Source organism: Ursus maritimus, unplaced genomic scaffold (assembly GCF_017311325.1).
Source record: "Ursus maritimus isolate PB19 unplaced genomic scaffold, ASM1731132v1 scaffold_3, whole genome shotgun sequence".
Taxonomy (NCBI): Eukaryota; Metazoa; Chordata; class Mammalia; order Carnivora; family Ursidae; genus Ursus; species Ursus maritimus.
Window position 1 is genome coordinate 3,335,808 of NW_024425563.1, and position 25,226 is coordinate 3,361,033.

Below are 25,226 nucleotides of genomic sequence, written 5' to 3' on the forward strand. Positions count from 1 at the left end.
TGGAATATTCCTAGAAGAGAGAGAACTGGGTGGACCTCCACCCGTGGGACATATACACACTCGCCTCCTTTTGTCAGCTCATGGAGATCCCTGTGGGGTCCGTGCTGTGGCCTCGGGAAGGACGGGGAGGAAAAGAGCGGGGGTAGAGGCTCAGGTCTGCTCCAACCCACCCGTTTCCCCGGCAGCCAGGGATCAAAAGACCGCTGATCTGAGCAGACTGGGTCTCCCGAGGTCAATGGGATGTCCCAGACTCTGTTCTCTCCAAGGACACGGCGTCCTGCTGGAGCTGGTGCAGCGCCTGTGCCCGGAGCGGTGAGCAGACAGCCGTCGGCCTTGAACACGTTCCTAACTCACCCTCCAGGACCTCACGGGTTCTTGAAGGACGCCGAAACACTTCAGGTGACTTCTGAACATCTCTTAGGATTACTTTTGTTTGGCACACGTTGGGCTCATGCGCACCTGTCATCTCCCTTTTACCCCGTGGCTCTTTGAGAAATCCCTTTAAGAAACATCTCTTTGAAAGGAATGTCATGAGAAACTCTTGAAACAGGATTTTCCTACTGTTCCTGGAGCTCTGTGTTAGCGATGTCTGAGAAGTGGTACCCACGAAATCAGGGCCTCCCCATGGTCCCGGGGGGGTGCTCGCCAGACCAGACCCGGGGCAGCACCAGCTGGGAGGAAGTGATCCCTTTATGGGACATGCCGTCTTCCACTCAAAGCAGCATGAAGTGTTCTTCAAGGGCGGTTTTAAAAACGTTAGCTGTTTGCTCAGTAAGTGTCTTAAAATCTACATTTTAAGACTGTAATTCTTTACAGTACTTTTGAAGCGCTGACTAGATTTTGCTTGGGAAGACCTGGTTTCCTAAGTCACATCCGGGCTGTCTGTCCGGAGCATGGACAGTGTTCTCAGGTGGACGACAAGACGTGCTGTTGATAAACACAGGAGCATCCCAGCGCTGACGGTGTCTCAGCAGCGCTGACAAAGAGGCCAGCAAAGCAGCTCGGCCCTGCAGCCTGATGGCGGGAGGACAGGGAAGCCGCCGTGCACCCAGCAGCCCCGCCCCCTCCCGGAGAACAACACACTCCTAGGCGGCTGCGAGGAGCCCCTCCCTCGGCCCCTACTATGAAGATACAGAAGCTGCCCCCCACCCAGCTCTGGCGGGAGCATGTCCCAGCGCTGCCCCTCACATCACACTCTGCTTCCCCTGCTCCAGCCCCGCCGACCGCTAACACCTGAACACATTTTCTGAATATCTCTTAGGATTACTTTTGTTTGGCACACGTTGGGCTCATGGGCACCTGTCATCTCCCTTTTACCCCGTGGCTCTTTGAAAGCTGCTCTAGCGGATTCATTTAAAAAAATGTATTGGAGTGAAATACGCATAAAACAAAACATTTTAATGAAAGTGAATAATTTAGTGGCACCTGGTAGATTTACGACGTCGTGCAACCAGCACCTCTCTCTGGTTCCAGAACATTTCCATCACCCAGGCTAAAACCCCAGGCCTATGGAGCTGTTAATCCCGGTCCCCCTCCTCAGCCCCGGCAGCCAGCAACAGCTCTGTGACCTCATTTATTCCGGACACTTCGTGTTCATGGACTCACACAATGGTGGCCTTTTCGTCTGGCTCCTGTCCCTCTGCAGAATATTCTTAGCTGGACTGCTCAAGAAAGCCAAACGGCAGAGGCAACCTGAATGCCCATCAACAGATAAGCCAGCTGGGGTCCATCCATACGACGGGAGTGCCGTTGAGTCGTGAAAAGGACGGACATTCTCGCACTTGCTAGCCAGGGGCTCAGGAGTGGTGCCTGATGCCGGTGCGGGGCTGGGTACGAGCCATAGGTATTGGTGGACCAGACGACCAGATAGATAAGGCATTCTCTTCCGGTTCTTTCACGTCAATCTCCTGACACCTCCCTGATGTTCTGTCTGATGGGAGGAGAGCATCATGACGTATATGTGGTATCTGTGCTCACATCATGGGTTCAGGGGGCCTTTGGGAACTTCCCAGCACAACACTGGCATTGTTCTCAGCTCCCACCGCAGGGTTCTCAAGCCCTTGCTCTTTCCTGGTATCTTCTCAGCTTGGACTTGGTGCCCAGACGTACTCAAGGGAAACAGAAGTGGGCGCCTGGGCTAGTCCTCTTACGGGTAAGACTGGTGAGCAGGGGTCCTGAAAAGCAGTCGTGTCCACTTATGAAGCTGCCCCCCAGAGTAAGTGATGGGAGGCGGGGACAGACTGCCCATTCCACACGGAGGAGGTGTCGCCAGTGGGTCCCTGAGCCCGGCTGATCACGTCGGTAAAGAAGGACGCCTGTGCCCGCTCCTGACCGCGATTCCTGACCCTCCAGCTTCGTGTGACTTTTCCCATCAATTCTCAGGCAGTTTTCATCCCAGGAGGCTGGATACGAAGGAAGGAAACTTCTAGAACGTTCTCCCCTGTTCTTTGCCAGGGTGTGCAGTGAGACAAAGCGATGAGGACAGAAAACACCAGTGCTGAGAGCTTTGCTATTTTGTGGCAGTTTGACCTTTTTTGTCAGGGCAGAGGGCGTCCCCGTCAGCCTCTCCTGACCTCCTCGAATCTCAAGCCCCCAGAGCCTGTTTGATGCTCATTTCTGACCCGTGTTGGGCTGGGAAACCCAGCGGTGGCTCTGAGGCCAGGTCCCCAGGAAGGCTCAGGCCGGGCTGCAGTGGGGTTCACCTCACACGAGACACCCCAAGAGCACACAGAGAGAAACGGGACTACCAGCAGATTCCTGTCCTCTGGCCGTGGTAGAGTCGACTGGGGCAACTTCTACGGACTCATCACAATTCTCCAAAAGGCCGTCCCTCTAACTGAGCCCTGAGATCTCACCAAGAGATCTCAAGACTACCTCCCTGGCTCTGTGGTTCTGCGGTGGTGCTCCAGGCCACGGGGAGCAAGGGCGGGATGGGCTGAGCGCCCCCCCCCCCCCCAGAGCAGGAAGCTCTATGGCTCTGCCTGGGGACTGAACGGGAAGCCCCAGCCTGCGGGTCTGGCGGCTGGCGCAGACAGAGAACATGGGAACGCAAACGTGCAGTAGTTACCTGTCTGTGGAGCCAGGCTTCACTTTCATCCTCGTGTTTCTGAAATGAAATAAGAGCATTAGAGAAAGGATTTTTTTGCAAGTCTTGTGTCTGTGACCAGCAGTGCAGAAACAATCTGATTCCCCTCCACGGTGGCCGCGCAAGCACAGAGCTGTGGCCCGCCGGGGGGAGGAGGTGCCCGGCTCTCCGTGCGTCACCGCTGTGTCGCACAGCCCCACACAGGGCTTGTCCCCGTCAAGGAAAACGTCACTCGCCCCAGCCACGAGGACGTGTCGGGGCGGGCAGGAGTCCCTTGGAAGACGGTGCGCTTCTACCCCTGGGGTCACCCCTGCCCACGCAGGGGCCCGTTTAAAGGCAATCTCAGGTGCTACACTGTTGCAGGAATTGGCGTGTGTGTGAGCCTGTGTGCGTGTGTGTGGGCATGTCTCACATTTCCAGTTCGCAGCTCTGAATAACAATCCTCGCAGCCCAAAACATTACAAGGACTGAAAATGTCGATGAAAAGTAAATCTCCCAGCACTGTGTGGAAAGATGCATGATGGAAGACAAAACAAAACAAAACACACCAGCATTACGGCTATGCAATGGGGGGGCCGCTCCGGTGCTGGTCTGGCCTCCAGCTGCGGGGCGGGGGGCAGTTCTTCTGTCCGTGGGCCAGTGATAGGAGGGGGCTGTATTGCTGACATGCACAGGTCGGGGCACAGATGAGACAAGGTGTAGCTAGCCAGCAATTCCCAGCCTCCGGGCTGCAGGTCTACTTCCCTCCTTCCCCTCAATAAGCCCATCAGAACAACCCGGAATCTGCTCTTGATCATACGAAAAACAAGGTACATCACTGACCCACTGGAGGAAGCGGATCCCTGAGCTCACCTCGACGCTGTGCTTGGTGGGGCAAGGGCTGCTTCCAGCCTCCCGAGCCACAGCAAAGTCGCTCTGCAGCCTCTTCCCTCCCCAGGTGGGAAATAAAAACTTACGGTCCTAAAAGGAGTTTCTGAAAGGCCTGCCTGGATTGATTCATGGAGTTTAACTGATTTTTTTTTTAACCTAGCTCGAGGAGGTCGGCCTCTTAGGGCTGGACCTGGAGTGCGGAGATCCTGAGCCCACAGGGTGGAGGGTGTGCCCGCTGCAGGCTGGGGGGCAACAGAGGGGCCGCTCCCTTGCTCTGCCCAGCGGCCAAGGCTTCTTTGCATTTCCATTCTTTCTCGCTCCCTCTGTGCGTATTTTTCATTTTGTCTTTCCTACATTTGTTCACCTTCTCGAACTTCACATTAAGTCAGCCCAAGGCCCCTAGGAACATTGCTGGCCTCACTGGTGCCGTTAGAGGCAGATGCCGGCTCACCCAGGGGCCCACCCACCCCAGGGCTGACCCATCCAGGGCCCACCGCTCGGATCGGCTGGAGGACAGAGCTGACAAAAGGGGGAAGCCAGGCTACAGTGCTGGCCCCACTTGGGTCCCGGGGCCTTAGGCCACCCCTACCCCTCTCTGATGTCCACTGGAAAATGAGGGGAATGCTCGTCGTGAGACAGCTGTGGGCACAGGTAAAGGGGAGTAACACATTCTAGGACGGCGGAGTGCGCACAGGTCCCAGGACCCGACTCCTTGGGTTGCTGAGTGGATCAATCCGGAGTTTAGCAGCAGTGCACAACTCATCCACAAGGTGGCAGCAAAGCAGAGGCCAGCGCGCAGGTTCCACCTGGTCTGGGCACAGTGACCAAGCCCAACCTGCCCACCCGGCTCAGAGTGCCCCACGAAGCCACCTCTGCTGCTTCCTGCCATTCGTCCTTGCCCCCCCCCCATACCTTTGTGCAGACCCCAGTGGTGGCGTCGCAGAGGGTGAGGATGGACACGTTCTGCGCCCGGCTCAGCCAGTTGACGGCGACCTTGGTGCTGGTGGCCCACTTCACCATGGTGATGTAGTACTCCCTGAAAGCACGCAAGCACACGGAGTCAGTGGCTTTGCCCACGGAATCTGGCAGCCGGCCACATCCCAGCCCTGCAAGCTGGGCCAGCGGCGGGGGTGTGTCAGCGGTGGACATGCTGTGAGGCTCTGACCTGGGGTGTCTGGACCACGCGTGTTGGTACTGAGCTCTGCTGGGACGCCGAGTCCCTAGGTGCGCAAGGGGGGTTCTGTCTGGGCTGCTCCCTGCGCATGCAGTGCCCACGGCCCAACCACCAGCTGCCCGTCGGCTGGAGGCTGACCGTGCCTCGGTGCTGTCCTATGGGTTTTAGAAGTCAGGCTGCAGCAGAGGCCGACCTACTGGCTCGATTTTCTCACCACAGCCCTGGGGCAAACACACACATCCAGCTCCCTGGGCAGCAAGGAGGTCACCCGGGGGCCAGCAGAGCGAGAACCAGGGAGGGGCGTGGAGAGAGAGGCACTCACAGAGTGTGAGATGCTGTGACAGCACTCGGGCACGCCGAGGAAGGCTCTGTGCTCCCTTTCCCTCTGCTGTGAAGGCAGGACACCCAGGGACATTTGCCAGCTAATTAGGGAAATTGGTTCATGGCTCCGGGCATCAGCAGCCTTGGTTTGATACCCTAGATGTCACACGTCTGCTTTCACCCAAACCTGAAAATACCACAGTGTTCTAGGCTACCCTGTATTTAGCACGGGGGGACCTGGGGCTTCCGGTAATTAATTCAACCACTCAGAGCCCTTCAAACACAGGATTTTAAGGGAAAAAAATATATATGTTTAAGAGGAAGAAGAAAATACCAAGAAAACAAGTGTACAGAAAGACTATCCCTAGGTGAATTCCAAGAATGATCTAGAGGCCAGCTAACCCTGTTCCGTCCCCTTCCCCATCTATATCTATAATGAGATCTATTGTTCTGCATGATTGTTTTGTGGTCTTACAAGATGCTTTATCCCTAAAGACGGCTGCACGTTCTCCAGACAATGCCTAGCAGGCTGGAAGGCACGTGAGCACGCCCAATGATTATTCTCAACAGAAAGGCCGAAATCACCAGGTGCTTTCAACTAAGCTTGGGTTAAGTAGGAGAGGAGATTAAATTGCCGTGTATCCTATTTCTCGAATCCACCTGTTAATCAAAACTTTAAATAACCTGAGTCAAGAGCTGACTCAGGCCGCCACCTCCGGCGTCAGGGGTGGGGGAGGCCCTGTGCTGTCCATCCAAGTCCTGGCCCATCTACTGGGGAGTGGCTGGTGAGGATGCCATTCAGGCATAATCCAACTTTCACGATTTTCAAACTTCTCAGTTGCTGTGATTTTTGAAATGGGGCTGGATTTGCTCCTACCATCTGCTCAGCGAGCCCCCAGGGCTCGGGGACCTGGTCCCTGTGTTTATAGGATCTGCCTTCCCACCCAACACCGTCAGGCTCCTGCTCTGAAAAGGAGCATGGCCTTCCAGCAAGTCCTCTGCGGAGGCTGCTGTGCCTGAGGGCTCGGAGCCCATTTCTAAGGCGAGGTTTGAATATTTGTAGGCATGGAAACATTTATTTAGCTTGGCCCTTCAGAATAACTCAGGGTCTGTGCCCAGTCCTTGCTTCACATATAATCTTATTCTTCAATCACAGCATAAACAATCCCCGGGTCTCTGCTCGGTAGATGCTAGAGACCGCTAGCTGGAGGGGCCACGGGGACGGACACGAGCAAACTCCTGTCCTCCTGGACCGTGGGGCCTGTCGGATGCAGACGTTCATACTGAGTGTGTGGTGTGGGAAGTCACAGTGACGGGCAAACACATTTCATCTGGATGAGATCAAGGAGGAAAGTTAGATCTCCTGGAACCACCGTTTTTTTTCCCCCACGGTCCCCACACTGCTTAGGGAGGACCCCATCCTTGGAAACATTCATTTGTCCTGTGGGTCTTTCTCGGTTTTATGGTAGTGTTTTGCACAATCTTCACATCTACCAAATATAAGTCTTTCTCTCTTTTACTTTCCTAATTTGTGATCCGAGGCATGTCGTAGAAAGGAAGAAATAACTGCATGACGGATCAGGACAGTTAAACCTGGACCCACTCTACCTAGTTGTGTGGACCCCAGCAGGGGCCCCGATGAAGGGCAGGGGCAGCGCCCCCCAGGGGTGTGCACGGCCTTGCTTCCACACCCTACTTCACATGGAACTCGAAACCTCAGTTCCTCATCCATGTAATATGAATTTCAAACAAACCGATGACACCCTTAGAGGTTTTATGGTGATGAAATAGAGTGAAAGATTTTTTAGAACTCTTGAAATAATAAAAATTATTAAGGACTCCATAAAGATGACATGATACATCTCTGTATAAGTAGACGGCACTGCGTCGCTGTAGGGCGGTTACAGGACCTCCGATCATGTTACTGATTGTCAAAACCCGGGGAGCCTCCGCCCGTCTCCTTCAGGACTTCACACCGATCTCATGGCTTGTAGGGCAACATCCCGTCTTGAACCAACATTTTCTCATCCCGTGAATTGCATCAATGACTGGGTTTCGTGCCAAGTAAGTTCTTGCTATTTAAAAAATCAAGTCAAATCGCAAAGATAAAGCAGAGTCAGGGACAGGCAATTTAAAGGGGTGATGATCTACAGAGCCCCACGAAGAAGTCTCGCTCTGGAAAGAAGGACATGCTCGCTACATAAGGTTTGTAGTCACACCATATGTTCGCAGAAAGGAAAATACCACCTTTACCCATTTTTGAAACTTTCCTTAAGAAGAAATCCAGGAGTAGATAAGAAAAGTTCTCCTGGTTCCTTACACATTTTCCATTTTCTCTAATTTCAAAGCTGTTAGCCTAATGGTTACATGCGGGGAACGGCTGGTGGCGAGGACTGAGGCCAAGTCTGTCTGGCTCCCGCTGGCAGTTTGGGGGAAGGTCTGTTTGGCTGTCCTGTTTCAGTGTGGACACATGAGGGTTTCCAGCACACAGCAGCACCCGGTTGACAAGCCTGAGGTCGCCTTTACCAGCTTTGCGTCAAAATGCCTCTAAACCACAAAAAAAGATGCGAAGTCACAACACCACTAAAATGAGTGTTGAAAATCTCCAAGAACCATCACACGGATGGAGGTGTGAGGAGCCACCAGCGGGCGCCCCCGCCCCGTGCTTCATGCTGCGAGTCTCATCCTTCCTCAGAAACCCCGACCTTGCGCCACCCAGAAGTGTGGGAAGTCACACCTCTGCTATCTCACTGCTACAGAAGATCACGATTTTTCATAGACGCCTATTGACTTAGAACGTCAAGAAAAAAAAAAAATTCTAAGGAAGGCGGACGAAAACACTCGACTCTCCCCAGTGAGGCACACCAGACGGATGCAGGTTAGACTCTGTCTTCCGATTCCACCCGAGCAGGTTCAAGCAGCACCCAAAGTTCAGAGTCAGAAATAACCCTCCCGTGGTGTGTGCTGCCAGGTGTCGGCATGGGCGGATGTCTCCTTGCTGAGGTGGAGAACGACAAAGGTCGCCACACGACACAGATGGAGCGAAGGGGGAATTACACCGACAACATAAAAGCAGGACATATGGGGCGCCTGGCTGGCTCAGCAGGTTGAGCGTCTGCCTTTCACTCAGGTCATGGTCCCAGGGTCCTAGGATCAAGTCCTGCGTCAGGCTCCTTGCTCAGCAGGGAGCCCTGCTTCTCCCTCTGCTGCTCTCCCCACTTGTGCTCTCTCACTCTGATAAATAGATGAAATCTTTGAAGGAAAAAAATGAACGCAGAACATAACATTAAGAATTCAGGATGAGATGGAAGAGGGGCGATGAAAGANNNTAGGGAAACCAGATCCGAAGGCAAGAGAAACTAGATTCAGAGAAACTGAGGAAAATTTGGGAAGTTCTCCCAGAAGACAGAGGAAGGTGCCACAGAGGCGAAAGGAAGGAACGGGGCCCGTCCTCCTGTCCGAGGTCGTCAGGGCGTCTTGCAGAGAAACCAGAGTGATGGGAAGAGGGACAATCTCCAAAACTCAGAGACAAGACGTCAACATACACACAACAGGACCTGAACGTGCAGGTGAAAAGGACTTTCCACATTCAGGGCAAGTTAATAAAATGCCTAAATATGTTCTGATAGAATCTTTGAGTGCTAAGGAAAGAGAAGTCTCACCATGATCTAGTAATAAGGAAATACGTTTGACAAATGATCAAAATTTAAGCTGATATCAAATTTCTCTGCTGTTCTAGGTCAAGGGGGTATTTAACATTTCAGTGTTTTTAATAAGCAGTATCTTCTATTTGAATATGCCCTATACTGAAAACAATTCAAAATTACAGGCTTATCATGTAAGAAGATGACCCCTATAATCCATCATCCATAGCTAGTCCCAAACCACTATCAATTTGATTACAAATTTGAAATAAACATCAGAAGTGATTATTAAGTGACAAAACATTGTGAAATAAAGAAGTATTGGGTGAATATCTCATAGAATTATAAATATTTAGCAAATTTCCAAAGCACATTAAAAACAAAAGGTAGCCCACATCAGAATGATGACACAGAGACATTTAAGGAAGGAAGACAAACAGACACGTTCCCGGGATGGGAAGCTACACGTGGTCAAACACTCCAAGCTGACGACAGTCTGGACTGATTGTACTGAAGCCCCCGGGGGCAGAGGGCACGTCGCCCCCCTCATTTCTGCCCCTTTGGCACCTGTGAGCTGCTTCACACACGGTGAATGCTGGCTGCTTTTTAAAGGAATCTGTTTAATTCTAACAGAAAGACCAACGGGTTTCTTTGCTGAGCGGAGATCATCTAATAAAACACATCAAAAACTAATGATAATGATGTATCGTATGTCAGCTAATGGAACATAATAAAAAATAATTCTGAAGTTCCCATATGAGAAGAAATGGACAAAAATAGCCAAGATAACTGGTTTTGAAAAGGAAGACTCGCAAAAGGAACTTATACCAAGACTTACTCATGAGAGACCAAGCCATACGTCGTTTACTGATGGGAACGATCAGGAGAGCAAGTGGATGGACTGTCTTAAATCACAGTGGTTTACACAAGACCAGAGTAGTTTATACAGTAATTTAATATTTAATGAGAATGTCATCAGAAAAGAAGGTGACATACGATCCTGAAAACAGTGGCTCCAACCCGGGACAGCAGTGGGGGGAGGGGTCTGTCCCAGGACGGCCTTCTCGCAGACACCGTAGAGAATATTTAGGTCGCACTGGGGTGTGCAGAGGAGCATACTTGCGGAGACAGGTGCGGGGAAAGGGCAATGCGAAAGAATACCTAATAGAGTTCAGGGCGGGGGGTGGTGGAAATAATGACAGGAAGATAAAATGGAATATTTCAAGTCAAAAATAAAACAATTTAAAACTCCAGGAAAAACAAAACACGGAACAAAAACAAGATGCAGTCACAGCGCTAGCCTGAAAGACAATTACTTATGATAAAGTTGATGTTATTTGTTGATTTCAACTTCTTGAATCAACTTAAAGTAAGGAGAATTAGATATGGTTAAGGACAGAAGGCAAATGCCATCAATCTCAATGATATAAAAAAAGAAGACAGAGTTTCTAGGGGTCAGACAGGGACAGGAGGGGATCTGGAGAAAAGGACAGGACCGATATCTTCATCTTTTTTTTTTTTTTAAGATTTTATTTATTTATTTGACAGAGATAGAAACAGACAGCCAGCAAGAGAGGGAGCACAAGCAGGGGGAGTGGGAGAGGAAGAAGCAGGCTCACAGCGGAGGAGCCTGATGTGGGGCTCGATCCCAGAACGCCGGGATCACGCCCTGAGCCGAAGCAGATGCTTAACCGCTGTGCCACCCAGGCGCCCCAATATCTTCATCTTTCAAACTGGGGAGTTATGAATTCCTGTCTATAGTTAATGCAATACAAAAGAAACTTGTAGGAGTATTAAGTTCATAAAGGTAGCCAACAGAGGAAATTAAAATGCACATATATGGAGAAGGTGGAAGGGCATAGGGGTGAGTATGCCCATTTCTTGTCAATCATAAGAAACAAATTAATAATGCATGAATTATTCAAATAACAAATTTAATATAAAGAAATAAAATATACACAGTAACAAAATAGTAAAATAAAATATTATTTAGCGATATGAGGGTTACTATTGGGAGAAACCATAGAAGGAGTTACAAATCATCTCCATCTGGGGGGGGATGGGTGAGTGGGGAGGGTCTGTTGTTCTTCCGTAACCCCTTCTGCATGGTTTTACTTTGAAGCATGAATATGCAGCACTTTGATTAAAGGGAAATATAAAGTTACAACTAAATAAACATTAAGAAAAAAATCAATGGGTGGAGTTGTCGAGAAACGTGTTAGTGACCTGGACAAGGCCGAGGCTGTGGGCTGGCCCATGCAGGGACCTAGGCAGGGGTGCCCGCCCTTGGTGGGCACATGGTCGAGGCTGCTCTGGTTGCTTCCAGCCACACTGAGTTTGTAAGAATGAGATTTACCTTCTAAGTTCCTGAAGAAATGAACTGACATTACGAGAAAAGTGGGCAGGAGAGGGCAAATCGGCAGCAGAGCACTTCGTTCACTAATTACCGTGACAAGTCCCTGAAAATCCAACACACGTAGAAGTGGTGAGATAGATGGATAGACAACACATCGAGTATGTGGACTGCGCCAGGGAGAAGGGGGCACGTGGTGTGGTGGTCTTTCAGCCTCTGCATTAGACCACAGAGTGCTTCTCTTTTTGTCCAGCGAGGTGGTCCCGCGGCGAGTGTGCCTAGAGCAGGGAGGGTCCAGCTCGTGGCTGAAATGAGCACTTCCCCGGGGCGGCTGGCCCTCACGCTGGGACGGATGTGGGCTTCACAGGTACGCTCAACGGTGGGCAAGATCTCCGCCGAATTTTTCACCGAACAGAGCGGTTTCTTTTTCTTTCCTTCCTTCTCCTTTCCTTTCTTTTCTTCTTTTCTTTTCTTTTTTTACCGAACAGAACAGTTTCGATTGGAACATACATAAACAACCTGAATACACATTTTGTCCCGTCCTTTTCAAGAAAGAAGAAAAAAGGACCAAATATCTTGGAGAAAGTTTCCTTCTTTTAAAACTATACTCAAGGGCTATTGCTCTGATGTGCTGAATTCTCTTGAGACGCTCCTGTAATTTCTGAATTTTATAGAAAGGGGGCCTCTTTGAGGCTGTCCTTGGGCCAGTGACCCTACAGCTGTGGCTGGGGCCAGCCTGGGGGCCTGGCTGACTTGTGTCCTAGGTCTGTCCCCTCTCAAGGCCCTCCACCCCGGAGAATGGCGCTTTCGGCACGTTTTGGCTGTGCTCCCTTGGTGGATGCGCCGTTTACACCAGCAGGGATTTTGGTGCCAGGGCAGCTCCCAGGCACTGCAGCACAAGAACCCTGTGCCCACCTTCCCCAGAAGAGAAGTCCCAGATGGCCTGCTTTTGCTCTTAGAGTTTGCGGGCATCACCCCTACTACAGATGCTGAAAACAGGGATGGAAAGAGACTCCCCGGACCCAACCTCCTCCACAAGGCCACGTTCACCCTCCTTCCTCAAACCTCTCCCGGCACCTGTGATCTGTGCCATCGTCTCTCAAGTCATCACATAGCGCCAGTTCCTCTTGACCATTAGCTGGGCTGGGAGTTCCTTGAGGCAAACAACAAAGGCCATGCCTCTTACTCATCATGATCCGGGACCCAGGCTTGGGTACCTACAGAGGAAACCTATATAATTCACAACTTGAGTCACACTGTCTCTCGAGGGGAGAAGGGGAGTCAGTGACCGAGGAAAATCTAGAGGGACTTCCAAGTGAGAGAGAAACTCAATGTCAATGAAGCTAACAGTAGTTAGCGTCGGCCACGCCACTGGGAGGTGTCGATGTCCCCAGCAGTGAAGGCAAGTAGAGGAATGACATGGTCAGCGTATGATGGGACAGATGTGGTTACGGAGAGCCCTGAGCCCCCGACCATGGCCTCTCCACAGAGCCTGCTTGTGTGGGTGCAGGCGAGGCATCCCGTGGTTGCACATCGGCACCGCTGTGACCACAGTACTCATTGTGTTGCCACCGGGAAGGAAGCATGGACAGAGATGGGGGAGCCCGTCTCCATGGTCCTGTGAGCACTGGCTCGGGGCTGCAGAACACGCCCCCTGCAGCCACTGCATTTGGGGAGTCCCCCCCCCACCCTGCCAGGGACAACGATGATGCTGGGCGTCTGTGGCAGAATCAGCCCAAGCCTCTGCTGCGGGGGACAAAGGCAGTGGCAGAGACGCCTCTGCACCCATGCTTGATTATCAAAGTCAGCAGTCCTCAAAGTGTGGTCTCCCGGCCAGTGGCACCTGGGGAGGTTGGAAATACAAGTTCTCAAGCCCACCCCAGACGCACTGAATCCAAAACTCTGCAGGGGGGGGCACTGAGCAGTGCACGGTTGATTCCAGTGATGCTCTGGCCTGAGAGCCACGATCTCAGTGAGCCACGTGCCACGCTGGGGACAGCAGCTCCAAGAGCCATTTAGTGACGGCTCTCCATGGCCACCTCTGCCCTTATTAAATGTTCTCTGAAGGAATAAATGTATGGGCGGGTGGACGAGGTGCTCCGTGATATGGAGAAGTTGGTTGCAGTACAAGGAGGGGAAAAAACAGGATTTAAAGCAGAATGATTTATCAAGGTGAGATGGAGCAGGGCGTTGGAAGACACAAGGACCGATCCAACGTGGAGATGAAGGGAGATGCTAAAATATTCTGAATCACAGAAAATAGATGATCAGATTTTGAGAATCTTAGAAATTGCATTTTTTAAAAAGAACATGATACCAAAATATTAATAGGAAGCAAAAGATTCCTGGAAGAAATGCTATACCGATTTCCTCTTTATTCTAACGTACTTTATCTGCCAACGAATAACACGTGTTCATCCAAAGAGCATTTAGGGAGGGCTGAGTGCTGTGCAGACATGGTTCCAGGTGCTGGCTACACAGAGAGCCAAACCCTTGTAGGGGAGCTCCCAGCGTGTGGGGACACAGACAACGCCTCATTTCAGAGCAGGGTAGGGACTGCCCTACTGTGAGGAGGATGTGGGTGGAGTGCGTGTTGAAGAGCACAACTTGGCTGAGAAAACATTACAACGTTCCCACAAATCTCCAGCCAGAGGTGCCTTCAAATCAAAATACACAGACTCCTCCTGGTAAGCAGGATATGAATTTTTCATTAGTCCATTTGTTTGCCATAAAATATTAATAAGGTATTGTCTCTCTCACAGGGATTAATGTGCCATGTCATTTCTTGGTATTCCAAATTCTGGCAAAGGTTCCGGCAGTCGTGTGGCAATAAAGGGCAAGGGAACAAAAGGTCTGTTTATCTAGTGAAATAAAGAGCCTGCAATTAGCTCTGGCATTTTCTCAGCAATGTTCATTCCACAAATAAAGCCAGAGCGAAAAAATACTTTGAGAGAGAAACTTCTAAAAAATGATGTTTTTTAACAGGCACTGTTGATCACACTGAAACAATACCAAAGTCCTCGGAGCCGCCAGAAGATTGTACAAAATATCTGCAGGCAGATTGCATTTTGCAGAACATAAAAATGATGTGACTGTAAGACAAATTACTATTTGATGTATAGTTCCATAATTTCACTTTCAATGGAGTAACAGACCATGTTATCTTTCCCTTCCATCTTACGGGCTGGCTCTAATGCCTGGCCAACTGTCAGGATGAGGGAGAAGGAAGTGAGAGTGGTGCTATCTTAGGGACTGTGGAATCCTTATTCAACAGTTCATATGCTTTGAACATGAAGGGATTCGTTGAATAGGAGACGTCAAGGCAAGTGATGGAGGTGATGGCGGTCACAGTTATAGTGATGGTGGTGGTGGTCGTGAGAGTAATTATGGGGCTGGTGGTGACGGTGGTGATGGTGGTGGTGGTGATGGCAGTGATTGTAGTGGTGATGGCGGTGGTGGCAGTGGTGGCAATGATGGCTATGGTGGTGATGCTGGTAGTGACAGTGGTGGTGGTGGTCGATGATGGTGATGTGATGATGATGGTGGTGGTGGTGGTTGGTGATGGTGGCGGTGATGGCGTTGGTTGTTGTTGGTGGTGGTGGTTGGTGATGGTGGTGGTGATGGTAGTGGTGGAGGTGATGGTGGCTGAGATAAGGTAGTGGCAGTATAGTTATTGATGGGGCTGGGGCTGAGGTGGTTAGCAACAAGGACCCTGTTTTTGTGTGATGCTTCCATTGCTCTGATGACCTCTGTTCTACCCCTATTTCTTAGTGAAGACTGGTCTTGGATTCACTGCACCAATCTCCCAGCGATTTTGTATAGATGGAGCAGAAAGAAGGCTACATTTCCTGATCATGGATGGTGAATAAGGAAGAGGCAGCTGGTGGCGGCGGAGGCCATGAGAGTGTAAGCTCTCAGGAATCGCAGAAGTCTAGACCATGTGCACAGTTAGAAGCAGAGAGCCGCATGTACACACAACAGCATGCTAGGTCTTCACATACTGCTGAGTGACAAAGACAGGAAACAGGTCCACACACACATAAATTTATACATCTGTATCTCCATACGTCACGACGGCACTTATGCACAATAAGCGTGCACACATACGAAGAGCAATACAGGCTTTCCCAACATGACGGGAGAGAGGGGACTCAAATAGATTTAAACGGGTGCCCGTGTAGTAACTTCTCCCACACTGGCCGTGGCAACATCTTTCTAGGCGATCCTGAGGCAAGCGGAACAAAAGCAGAGCGAACTACTGGGACCACAGCAAAGTAAAAAGCTTCTACCCAGCAAAGGAAACAAGCAACAGAATGAAAAGACAACCTAGGGAACGGGAGGAGATATTCACAAGTGATGTATCCGATGAAGGATGAGCATCCAAAATATATAAAGAACTGATACAACTCGTCTCAAAAAACCCAAACAATTCAATTTAAAAATAGGCAGAAGACACGCACAGACATTGTTCCAAAGAAGACAACCAGACGCCAACAGACACATGAAAAGATGCTCAACATCGCTCCTCATCAGGGAAACACAAGTCAGAACTACAATGAGCTGTCACCTCACACCTGTCAGAATGGCTAAAATCAACAACACAGAAAACAAGTATTGGCGAGGCTGCAGAGAAAGGCGAACCTTGTGCACTGTTGGCGGGAATGCAAACTGGTGCAGTCGCTGTGGAAAACAGTGTGGAGGTTCGATAAATTAAAAATAGAGCTACCCTACGACCCCGCAAACACACTACTAGGTATTTACCCAGAAAACACAAAAACACTAACTCAAGGGGACACATGCACCCCGATGTACAGCAGCATTATTCACAACAGCCAAGTATGGAAGCAGCCCACGTGTCCATCAATAGATGAACAGAGAAAGAAGACGTGGTATTTATACAACGGAATATTACTCAACCATAAAAAGAATGAAATCTTTCCATTTGCAACAACACGGATGGAGCTAGAGGGTATAACGCTAAGCAAAATAAGTCAGAGAAAAACAAATACCATAGGATTTCACTCGTGTGGAATTTAAGAAACAAAACAAATGAATGAAGAAAAAAGAGACAAACCAAAACCCAGACTCTGCACTCTCGAGAACACACTGACGGTCACCTGAGGGGAGGGGGGTCGGGATGGGGGACACGGGATGGGGTGAAGAGCACACTTATGGTGATGAGCCCGGCGTACTGCAGAACGGCTGAGTCACCGCATTGCACACCTGAAACCAGCCCTGCACACCAACCATGCTAGGAATTAAATTAAAAACCATAAAGAAGAAAAACAAAGAGAAAATGCATTGAACAAGGTGGCTGATTTTAGTAAATAAAACACCAAAAACTGACAAAAAAAAAATAATAAACAAGGTGCCTATGTGAGGGGGGGGGAGGGAGCATGGGCGTAGGGACTATGGCTGAAAAGAACAAATACACAGAAAGAGCTCGGCCTTGCCCTGACCAACAGCGGCGGTTGGTGAATTAGGCAGATCGAAGTCCTTGCTGCTGGAGATCCAAAGTAGCTGAAGTACAAGAAAACACAGTGAGAGCAAGACGCCTGGGGCCTTTTACAGGCGGGGGAAGGGGCGGAGGGGGGTCAGGGACCTGGCTCCTCCCCAGCCAGCAGTCAGGAACGGCGCTGGGCTGGTGGCTCTGCTGCGCGTGGACGGGATATTTGGAGAATAAAAGCACGTATGGGCCTGTGCCGCACGTCTTCAAAATGATCCCGCCTGTCCAGGGAGGCGAGGCTGTCCAGCCCGCCTGACGTGAGGCCCAGCACCCCCTTTCACACCCGGTGTGGATTCAGACACCTTCCTTAGCCTCTGTACTCCTCAGTGTCTGCATCTGGGGAAGGGTGGTAGGAGCTACAACAGAGCTGGGGAAAGCCCTTAGGGGCCGCCCCACATGGCCACCGTCCTGAAGGGTGTAAGCCCACGTCCTTGTGCCCGGGGAGACGGACAGAGGAAGCAGCAAGAGTGGAAACCCGCCAGCAAATCTAGAAGCCCCGTTTGGAAGGAGGGAAGAACGGAAATGGCCCTGGGGTCACAGTTTTACAAATCAACCCACACTCCATGGGGGATCCCACCCCTGTGCTCCCCGACTCCTCTTTAAGACTGGATCCTGGAATATCCCAAATCCGGGCTGTGCCTCCAAACCCTCCCCCTGCCGACCCTTCTTCCTGGAAGGGACTGTTCCATCCTTTGGCAAAACTCTTCAAAGAATCGATCCCCATTTTGTCGCACTTAATTTTTTAAGCCTGACGTATTTCTTTGTTCTCTCTCCCTGCCTAGGTTGTTGGGGGGCACGATGCAGGTCTCTTTTCTTTCCAAGCCCCTCCACATAGTAGGTGTCTTATCTTTACCTTTCCTGGCTTAGTTGAAAGAAACCAGAACATGTTGCCCCAAGATATGCCTTCTTGACATACAAATTATTTTGAGCTGAAGACAATTAAGAAGCAGCAAACCCAGAAAAAAAGCCCCCCCCCTTCTGTCTAAAGGCAGGAAATAAATTCTCCATTTACTGGAGACAGACTCTTAGCCCAGAGACGCACCAGGGGAGTGTGCAAACAGACCTTCCTCTGTGAGTTGCCCCCCACGGTCTGCTGTCCTCGGAAACCTAAAACTGCTCTCCTCTGTCAGGTTCATTCTCTGCAAATTCACTGTTCCTGCTGGGAGACCCTGTATAGCGGGAGTTACTTTTCAGATTTTCACCACAGGATGTTCTCCATATGCATTACTCAACTATTTGATTTTCTTTTGTTTATCCAGCCTTTTGTTAAAGGGTCCCGTCTGAAAAGCTAAGATGGGCAGAGATGAAGTTCTGCCTTCCCGACAGCATCCTACGTCCGAGATGGCAGGATGCCGTCAATGGCTAAACATTGCTAAACACTCGGTTCTTAGAAAGGAACCAAACAACCAAACAAACCTGTCTACTGAATCCTATCGAAGTGAGATTTTACTGGCTACATTTTCAGTTCGTTGGCCCATTCCACAAAGGTTTTCTGAGCTCGTCCTGCGTTCCAGGCCCTGCTCCAGACCTGGAGGGCAGGTGCGGCACAGAACAGACCCAAGTCCCTGCTCCCCAACTTTCCTTCTAGCTGACAGGCAGGGAAAGGACACAGTGAACAAAGTATACAGATAATCCTGCTGGGATAAGTGCTCAGAAGGAAACTAAGGCGGGAAAGGAGCGAGGGGGCTGTGACTTGAGCAAGGTCACTGGGGAGTGCCCAGGAAGCAGCACGTTTGATCAGGACCAACAGGGCATGGGCGCTGCCACTCAGCCACGTTGGAGGGGTTTCCAGGCAAATGGAGCGCAGGTGCAAGGTCCCTAAGAACGAGCCCAGCATTCCTGAGGAGGGCTACGGAGACTTGGGACAAAGGTGGGGAGGGGCTCTGGTGTGGGTAAGTAGGGTGGGGTCCCCAAAAAGGAAAGAAAGATGAGACGTGGCTTCCTTGACATGAGAGGAGTTCTTTTCGGCCGCCAGCCTACCCAGCGCTACTTGCCAGGGCACATTTCCAGCGGAACTGCCCAGAATATGTTAAAATCCCGGAAAAACACACCTCAGCAGCTCATGATTTTAAGGGAACAAAAGAATGTAGGAACAGCCAGCCACCAGGAGAGAGAACAGGTGATCTGACGTGGTTCACAGCCTTCTGGGGGTGGCAGGAGGGCACAGGGAGGGCCCCGGAAGCCAACGGTCTAGGAGGGCCCAAGCAGGGGTCACTAGGAGATGGGAGGGAGGAGGCATGATCAGGTGCAGGGCACTGTCGGGGCACTGACAGGAAAGTCAGAGGCCCACGTGCCGGAGGACAGACGGAGGCACTCTGACCCAAGGCGGCAGGATTGTGGAAGGAGAGCAGGAAGTCTGCTTTGACCCCGTCCAGTGTGCGAGGCCATTTAGAGACTCAGAAGCTTTGTCTGAGACCTGTAGAGAGGCAACGAGCTCACTGGGCATTCCTCCTGTGCAACCCTGGGCTCGGCGTTTGATTGCTGGGAACCCCGCCGGCACAGACTTGTCTCGTGGGTGTTTGCAGGTGGATCAGTCGAGGGCCCTGCTAGCTCTATCACCCGGCAGACCCGCCCTGAGCCTCTGCTGCTAAGCTGCTCACGCACCCCTTGCTTCGCGAAGGCCTCTGCTCCGCTTCCAACACCTGCCCGCTCTCCTCACAAGCTCACAAGCTCCACCAAATCCTCGACACGTGTTCATTGACTTTGCCCAGAGCATCGCACCTGAGCAGGTGATGTGGAGAGGCTGGGTGCGTGGTTGGCACCTGAGCCGCTGCGGGGACACGTGAGGCTCAGGTGAGGGCTGCCGGCCAGCCTACAGGGAGTACTGACAGCCATGAGATGGGGTGACCGTTGAGCCGCTGGCCCTGCACTGCCTGCACGACGTCATCTGATTTTTACAGCCAGTCCTGTAACTAATGTTTATCTCCACCCTACCGATGAGGAACCTGAAGCAGGGCTGGTGCAGTCACTTCCCCAAGGCCCCAGGATTGGGATTCGAACGCAGAACCTTCACTGTGAACCAGCGGTTCTCCAGGTGGGAACATCTGGCCAAGACTGGGGACTGTCACAACTCAGGGTGGGGGTGCTCCTGAAGTGCCCCCCCCCCCCAAGCAAAGAATCATCAGGCCCCAAATGTCATAGCACGGAGCTCGCGAGAGGTGCTATCACCCTGCAGACAAGCTTGGCCTCCCCCACAGTGCACGCTTCCTGGTGGCCTTGCTCGCGCCCGCGGTGTTCAGCTGCTCGTAATGATCTGTTCTTTCTGCGCCCCCCATCCCCACATCAGATGCTCCAGGCTTTGTTCTCCACTATGCACACCTGGCAAAGTCAGTGCTCAGTAAATATCCGTTCCCATTTATTCTATGATTTCTGATCTACCTGGGCTCACTTTGGAAACCATCTCAAGGCCGTGTGACAGAGAAAGAGTACGGGAAAGCGCGACTTTCCCACGTGATGGATTTATATCGCACACGTGAAGCATTATTGCATTTCGCCTATGAAATCAGAGCAGGAAACCCAAAACCAGCATCTGAACTTCCAGCCCCGACTGAGGCTAATTTTTCATTGTCCTTGAGGCTAATCAAGCCTGTGGAAACAGCATCACCAAATTGACTAAATGAGATTTTCAATTAACTCAAACAGATGGCTTAAATTTTCCAGGTGACTTTCCATATTAATTCAGTGAGTTTGCTGGACCAGGCCCCGGGAGGCCTGGCAGGGACGGGGGCTGAGAGGAAAACAGTGAAATACTGGATCTTCAGGAGAGAAGACGAAGCAGTAACCTGAACTTCCCTTCAACCCCAGCAAGAGCGTTATCAGCCGAATCCAATGCCTCCCCTCCCTGCCGGCCAGCACACACGAAGGGCCCTGGGACCCCCGGGACTGGCCCCCGAGGCAGATTCATTAGTCTCTGGTGACACTGTGACCCTCTGACACAGAGGAGACCCATATCCGGCAGGGAGACAGGCAGCTAAGAGAGAATTCTGTGCTTGGTCCGTCTGCCCCGGGGACCTCCACACTTTACTTTCCGCTGAGCAGGAAGGGTTGACGGAACCTCCATGGAAGTCTGCATAGGCTCAGGCGTGGGCGGTGTGGGCAGACAGGTCTTACTGAGGCAGTCACCGCAGAAGACCACATCATCCACAGAAGCCCGGCCACCCAGCCCCGGGCCAGGCCTGTGGAGGAGCCGGGGTGGATGGGGCCACGGCTCCCACCCTTCCAGAAGCCGACGGAAGCTACTAATAACGTGGAGTTCTGAAACTGAGTAGTAATAGGCTCAGGCGTGGGCGGTGTGGGCAGACAGGTCTTACTGAGGCAGTCACCGCAGAAGACCACATCATCCACAGAAGCCCGGCCACCCAGCCCCGGGCCAGGCCTGTGGAGGAGCCGGGGTGGATGGGGCCACGGCTCCCACCCTTCCAGAAGCCGACGGAAGCTACTAATAACGTGGAGTTCTGAAACTGAGTAGTAAAGGCCTGGGCGTCTCAGAATGCATCACTGTCGGCTTCGCTGCGCCCATTTCTAGACCGACGGAGATCTATCAGTGAGCCGGTCCTGGTGCCCATACAGTGGGCTCCACTTTCCTCAGTCTCCCATCAACACCTCCCCCACCCCCCGAGAGCTTGAATGATGCCGTAAGTGGGCTCTGGAGGTATCCTCAGTTCCCAGGCTGTTCGAACTTGGGGACAGGATGAAACTGATACTCAGAGCCCACTTCACTTAGATAGATCCTACTCCGTTGTTTTGATTTAAAAAAAAATGTACCCAAACCAGACGTTCATGATGAAGGGACAGTTACCTTTGTCCGTCTGTTCCACCGCCTCCATGGTTAGCTTACCAGCTAGGAGATGGGCTTATTGGACTAGGATTCACCGCCGGTTCTTAGAGCCAGCAAGGTGCTGTAATGTTCTAAAGAAACGCTCTCAAGTGGGGCGCCATTTACACAACATCTGATGACACGGGTTTTCTTGGGGAAGACTGCATTGTGCACCTACGGGCGTACTCCATCCAGCGCCTGTGTGCGGATGGGGGGCCCTGGGGGAGCCGTGCGGCTGGCCGGACATGCCCCTTCCAGAGGAGCCCGGCCTCCCGGGGAGTGCCGTCTGCTCGTCATCAAGGTATAAACAGCAGAGCTGCTTTGAATGACGTTCCTCCGCCTGAATCATGAAGCTGCCATGAAAGCTTTAGAAAGTGTTACCTTTTCCTTGGATGTTAAAATTAGCAGCAAAATAAATCTGGAGAGACCATGCAAATGAACATTCATCTCATTTTTTGTTAGCGTAACAGAAAAGGAAGCAGACCTCATCCGTGGATCATCGGGTGGCATCATCTCCAGATCGTGGGTGGGTCCGTTTAAGCCAATGACATGCAGGGAGATGCTGGGGTTTTCACATCCAGCCTGGGAAGTAAAGGAGAAGAGAGGTGAGTAGGCTCTCCTGTGGGGCGGTGCCTTCATGCTGCAAATTCCTCCCCCAGGAGCCGCACACGCAGGACTCCTGGGCAACCGTGGCTGACAGCAGGTCACTCATGCACAGAACCTTACAAAAGGCGCAAGATAACTGGACTGGTGACCTTCCTTCCCCAGGAACCCTACCCCCTTCTTGTTCGTCCCAGCGCCTCGGGGCGGGGGGGGGAATCCCTGGAAAATAAACTGGGTGGGTTCTGCTCTGTGTTGCTGCTCCCTACACCGTGCTCCCTCTTCTAGGGGAACAGTACCGCTTGGAAGGGGGAGACGTGGCATTCTTCGTCAGCGGGACCACCGGTCTGGCCAACGCCCTTGCCTCCTCTGCACCCTGCACACAGACATGTGGATTCGCCACGACAGGACAGGAGTCTGGCGGGTTCACCAACTCATGCCTCAGATTTGGGAGAGGGTACGAAGGGGCAAGGGGCATCTGAATTCTGGGCATTCTATTGGCTAGCATACGCTGCCTTTCCATTAATATGCGGACCATCTGGGGTTCCATAATTCCAATTTCATCTATCCCAGAGTTCACTGGAAAATCACTGGAAAATCAAGACGGCTTTTGGGCCATCACTCCTAAATTGGGAAACTCCCATCAAAGGGTTCACTGGGGAAACTACTGCATCCCTGGCTGGTTAGAGGAGTCGGGCAGCCACTGCCACATTGCACGTGCGGGGTGGGGAGTAAAGGGGTGTAAAGATTCAGCATTATTTAATGGTTTCTGACTAAAACTCTGGACTCTTCCACATGATGCAGTGTTAGCTTCAATCAAGAACAGCTGAAAAAGGAGTGAGAATTCTGTCCACAGACAAACACGTGTGGTGTGTTGACATCTTAGATGCTCCCAGAATGGGAGAATGGCAGAGACGGTGGCCGTGCCCCCAGAGGAGGCTTGCTCCTCCACGCTGGGACCTCCCTGGACACTGGCCATACCATCAAAGAGCCGTAGGAAAGGCTCAGTATTACCAGGTGCTGTGGACTGAATGCCTGTGTCCCTCACCCCCCAAATTCAAAATTCCTATGTTGAAGCCTTAACCCCCAATGTGATGGTATCTGGAAGTGAGACTTTGGGGAGGCGATTAGGGCTGGTGAGGTCATGAGGGGGGCCCCACGATGGGATTCGTGCTCATATGGAGAGAGAGAGACCAGAGCTCACTCGCTCTCGGCTGTGTGACGACACAGAGAGAAGGCAGGGTCTACAAGCCAGAAACTCAGTGGTCCTCCCCAGAACCCCACCTTCCTGGCACCCTGATCTCGGACCCCGAGCCTCCAGGTCCGTGAGAAGTCAACATCTGCTGTTACGGAGCCCGAGGTGACTGTATACCGGTGTTTCCCTCTCGGGCCCAGGGCTCGAGGCACCTCACTGGCCTCACTTGTACACTACTGCCCCTCTTGCTGCAAACTGCGGGCCGGCGTGTCTGGTCTGCCCGGAGCACAAGGCAGCTGGCATCCACTCTCGAGCCCTTGCTGGCAGGGGCTTGCGGGGTCCTTCCGAGGCAGCCCAAGGCGGGAAGCGAGTGCCTGGCACCAGGCAGGTACGGGCGGTGAATGGCTCACATCCACCTGGCCCCCCGGCCCTGGCTGGTCTCTAGAAGCCAAGGGGCAGTGGGGCAGCTGCGTCTACTCTGTCAGACATCAGCGTCTCTCCAGTTGAGTGGGCTGCAGAAAACTTGGCATCAGGTCCTCCCTTCATGCCAGGATGCTGCGAGTCGCTAACAAAGCAAGGTTTAGACGTTTGTACCCCTCCACACTCCACTGCACCCTTGCTGTTCTGCAGGCTTTCTGGGCCTGGGAAGCAATTAGAGACTCCAGGTCAGAATAGGACCAAGCACAAAACAGCCCAGCCCGGACCCAGGGGACCAGGGGCAGACAGAGATCCCTCTGACCTTCCAGAAGCCAAATTCTAAACCAAGGATTTGAGGACAGTGTGCCCTGGGAGCAGGTAGTGTGAGCTGTTGTTGCCATGGAATCACAAGTGGAGGTAATGTATTTATTTTGGTTCCAATGGAGCTCAGACAAATGATTAACAGTAGTTCAATTATTTAAAATAGAATAAACCTGCCAACAAATTCAACTCAGCGAAGATGGGAATTTAATGCAGTGTAATGGGAAATAATTGATCTTGCCTCCGTTTACGCCGTTGCTCAGACTACGTGACTATGCAGCCCCACCTGTGGGGTAGCCCGGGGCGGGGCTGCTGACGGACAAGGCACGCATTCGTTCCACTGCCTCCTCTCGCCTACCTTGGGGTAGTGGTAGGGCTTCACTGTGGGGTAGATGGAGCCAGTGTAGGTTGGGAGCTCCATGATGGGCACGCGGGAGTCGTTGATGGTGGCGTAGGCGAGCCTCGTGCCATCCGGAGACCACCAGTGGGCGATGTGAGTCTTCAAAATCTCCTCTACGGGAAAACAAAGGAGAGAAATGTGGATAGACGACACATGGTGTGTGAACCCGGGCTGTGTGGGCGCGTCTGGGAGTCTGGGAGCGGCCAGCACGTCATGAAACCCCCCGGGGACGTGGATCTTGGGCAACTCTGGAGTGGTCTTCACTGTGCCCCATTGAGGCCTTCATTCCCCGGTGGTGCTGACCACCGAGCCCAGCACAGTGAAACCCCACGAATCAAGGTCCAACCGAACAGAAGCTCAAGGTCTGGAAAACTTCATTCACATTTTACACAAATCTGAACATTATGAGCCCAACACATGCTTTCCAAATCGAGTTATTGCACCACTGCAGGTTATTATTTTAAGATGCTTTAAAAAAGCGAAACTACAGGAAGTCAATCCACACAGCGGCAGGGCACATGCGG

General features: G+C 51.8%; 1 protein-coding gene across 1 annotated transcript in view; it reads right to left on the minus strand.

Moving 5' to 3' along the window:
- The window catches only part of DPP6 (dipeptidyl peptidase like 6), a 671,848-nt gene that overhangs the window by 72,388 nt on the left and 574,234 nt on the right, over positions 1-25,226 (minus strand). The window contains exons 9-12 of the mRNA XM_040643764.1: positions 24,661-24,815; positions 22,254-22,351; positions 4,868-4,991; positions 3,068-3,106 (exon numbers count right to left, since the gene is read on the minus strand). Coding sequence (XP_040499698.1) covers positions 3,068-3,106; positions 4,868-4,991; positions 22,254-22,351; positions 24,661-24,815 — 416 coding nt within the window. The remainder of the gene's footprint in view (positions 1-3,067; positions 3,107-4,867; positions 4,992-22,253; positions 22,352-24,660; positions 24,816-25,226) is intronic.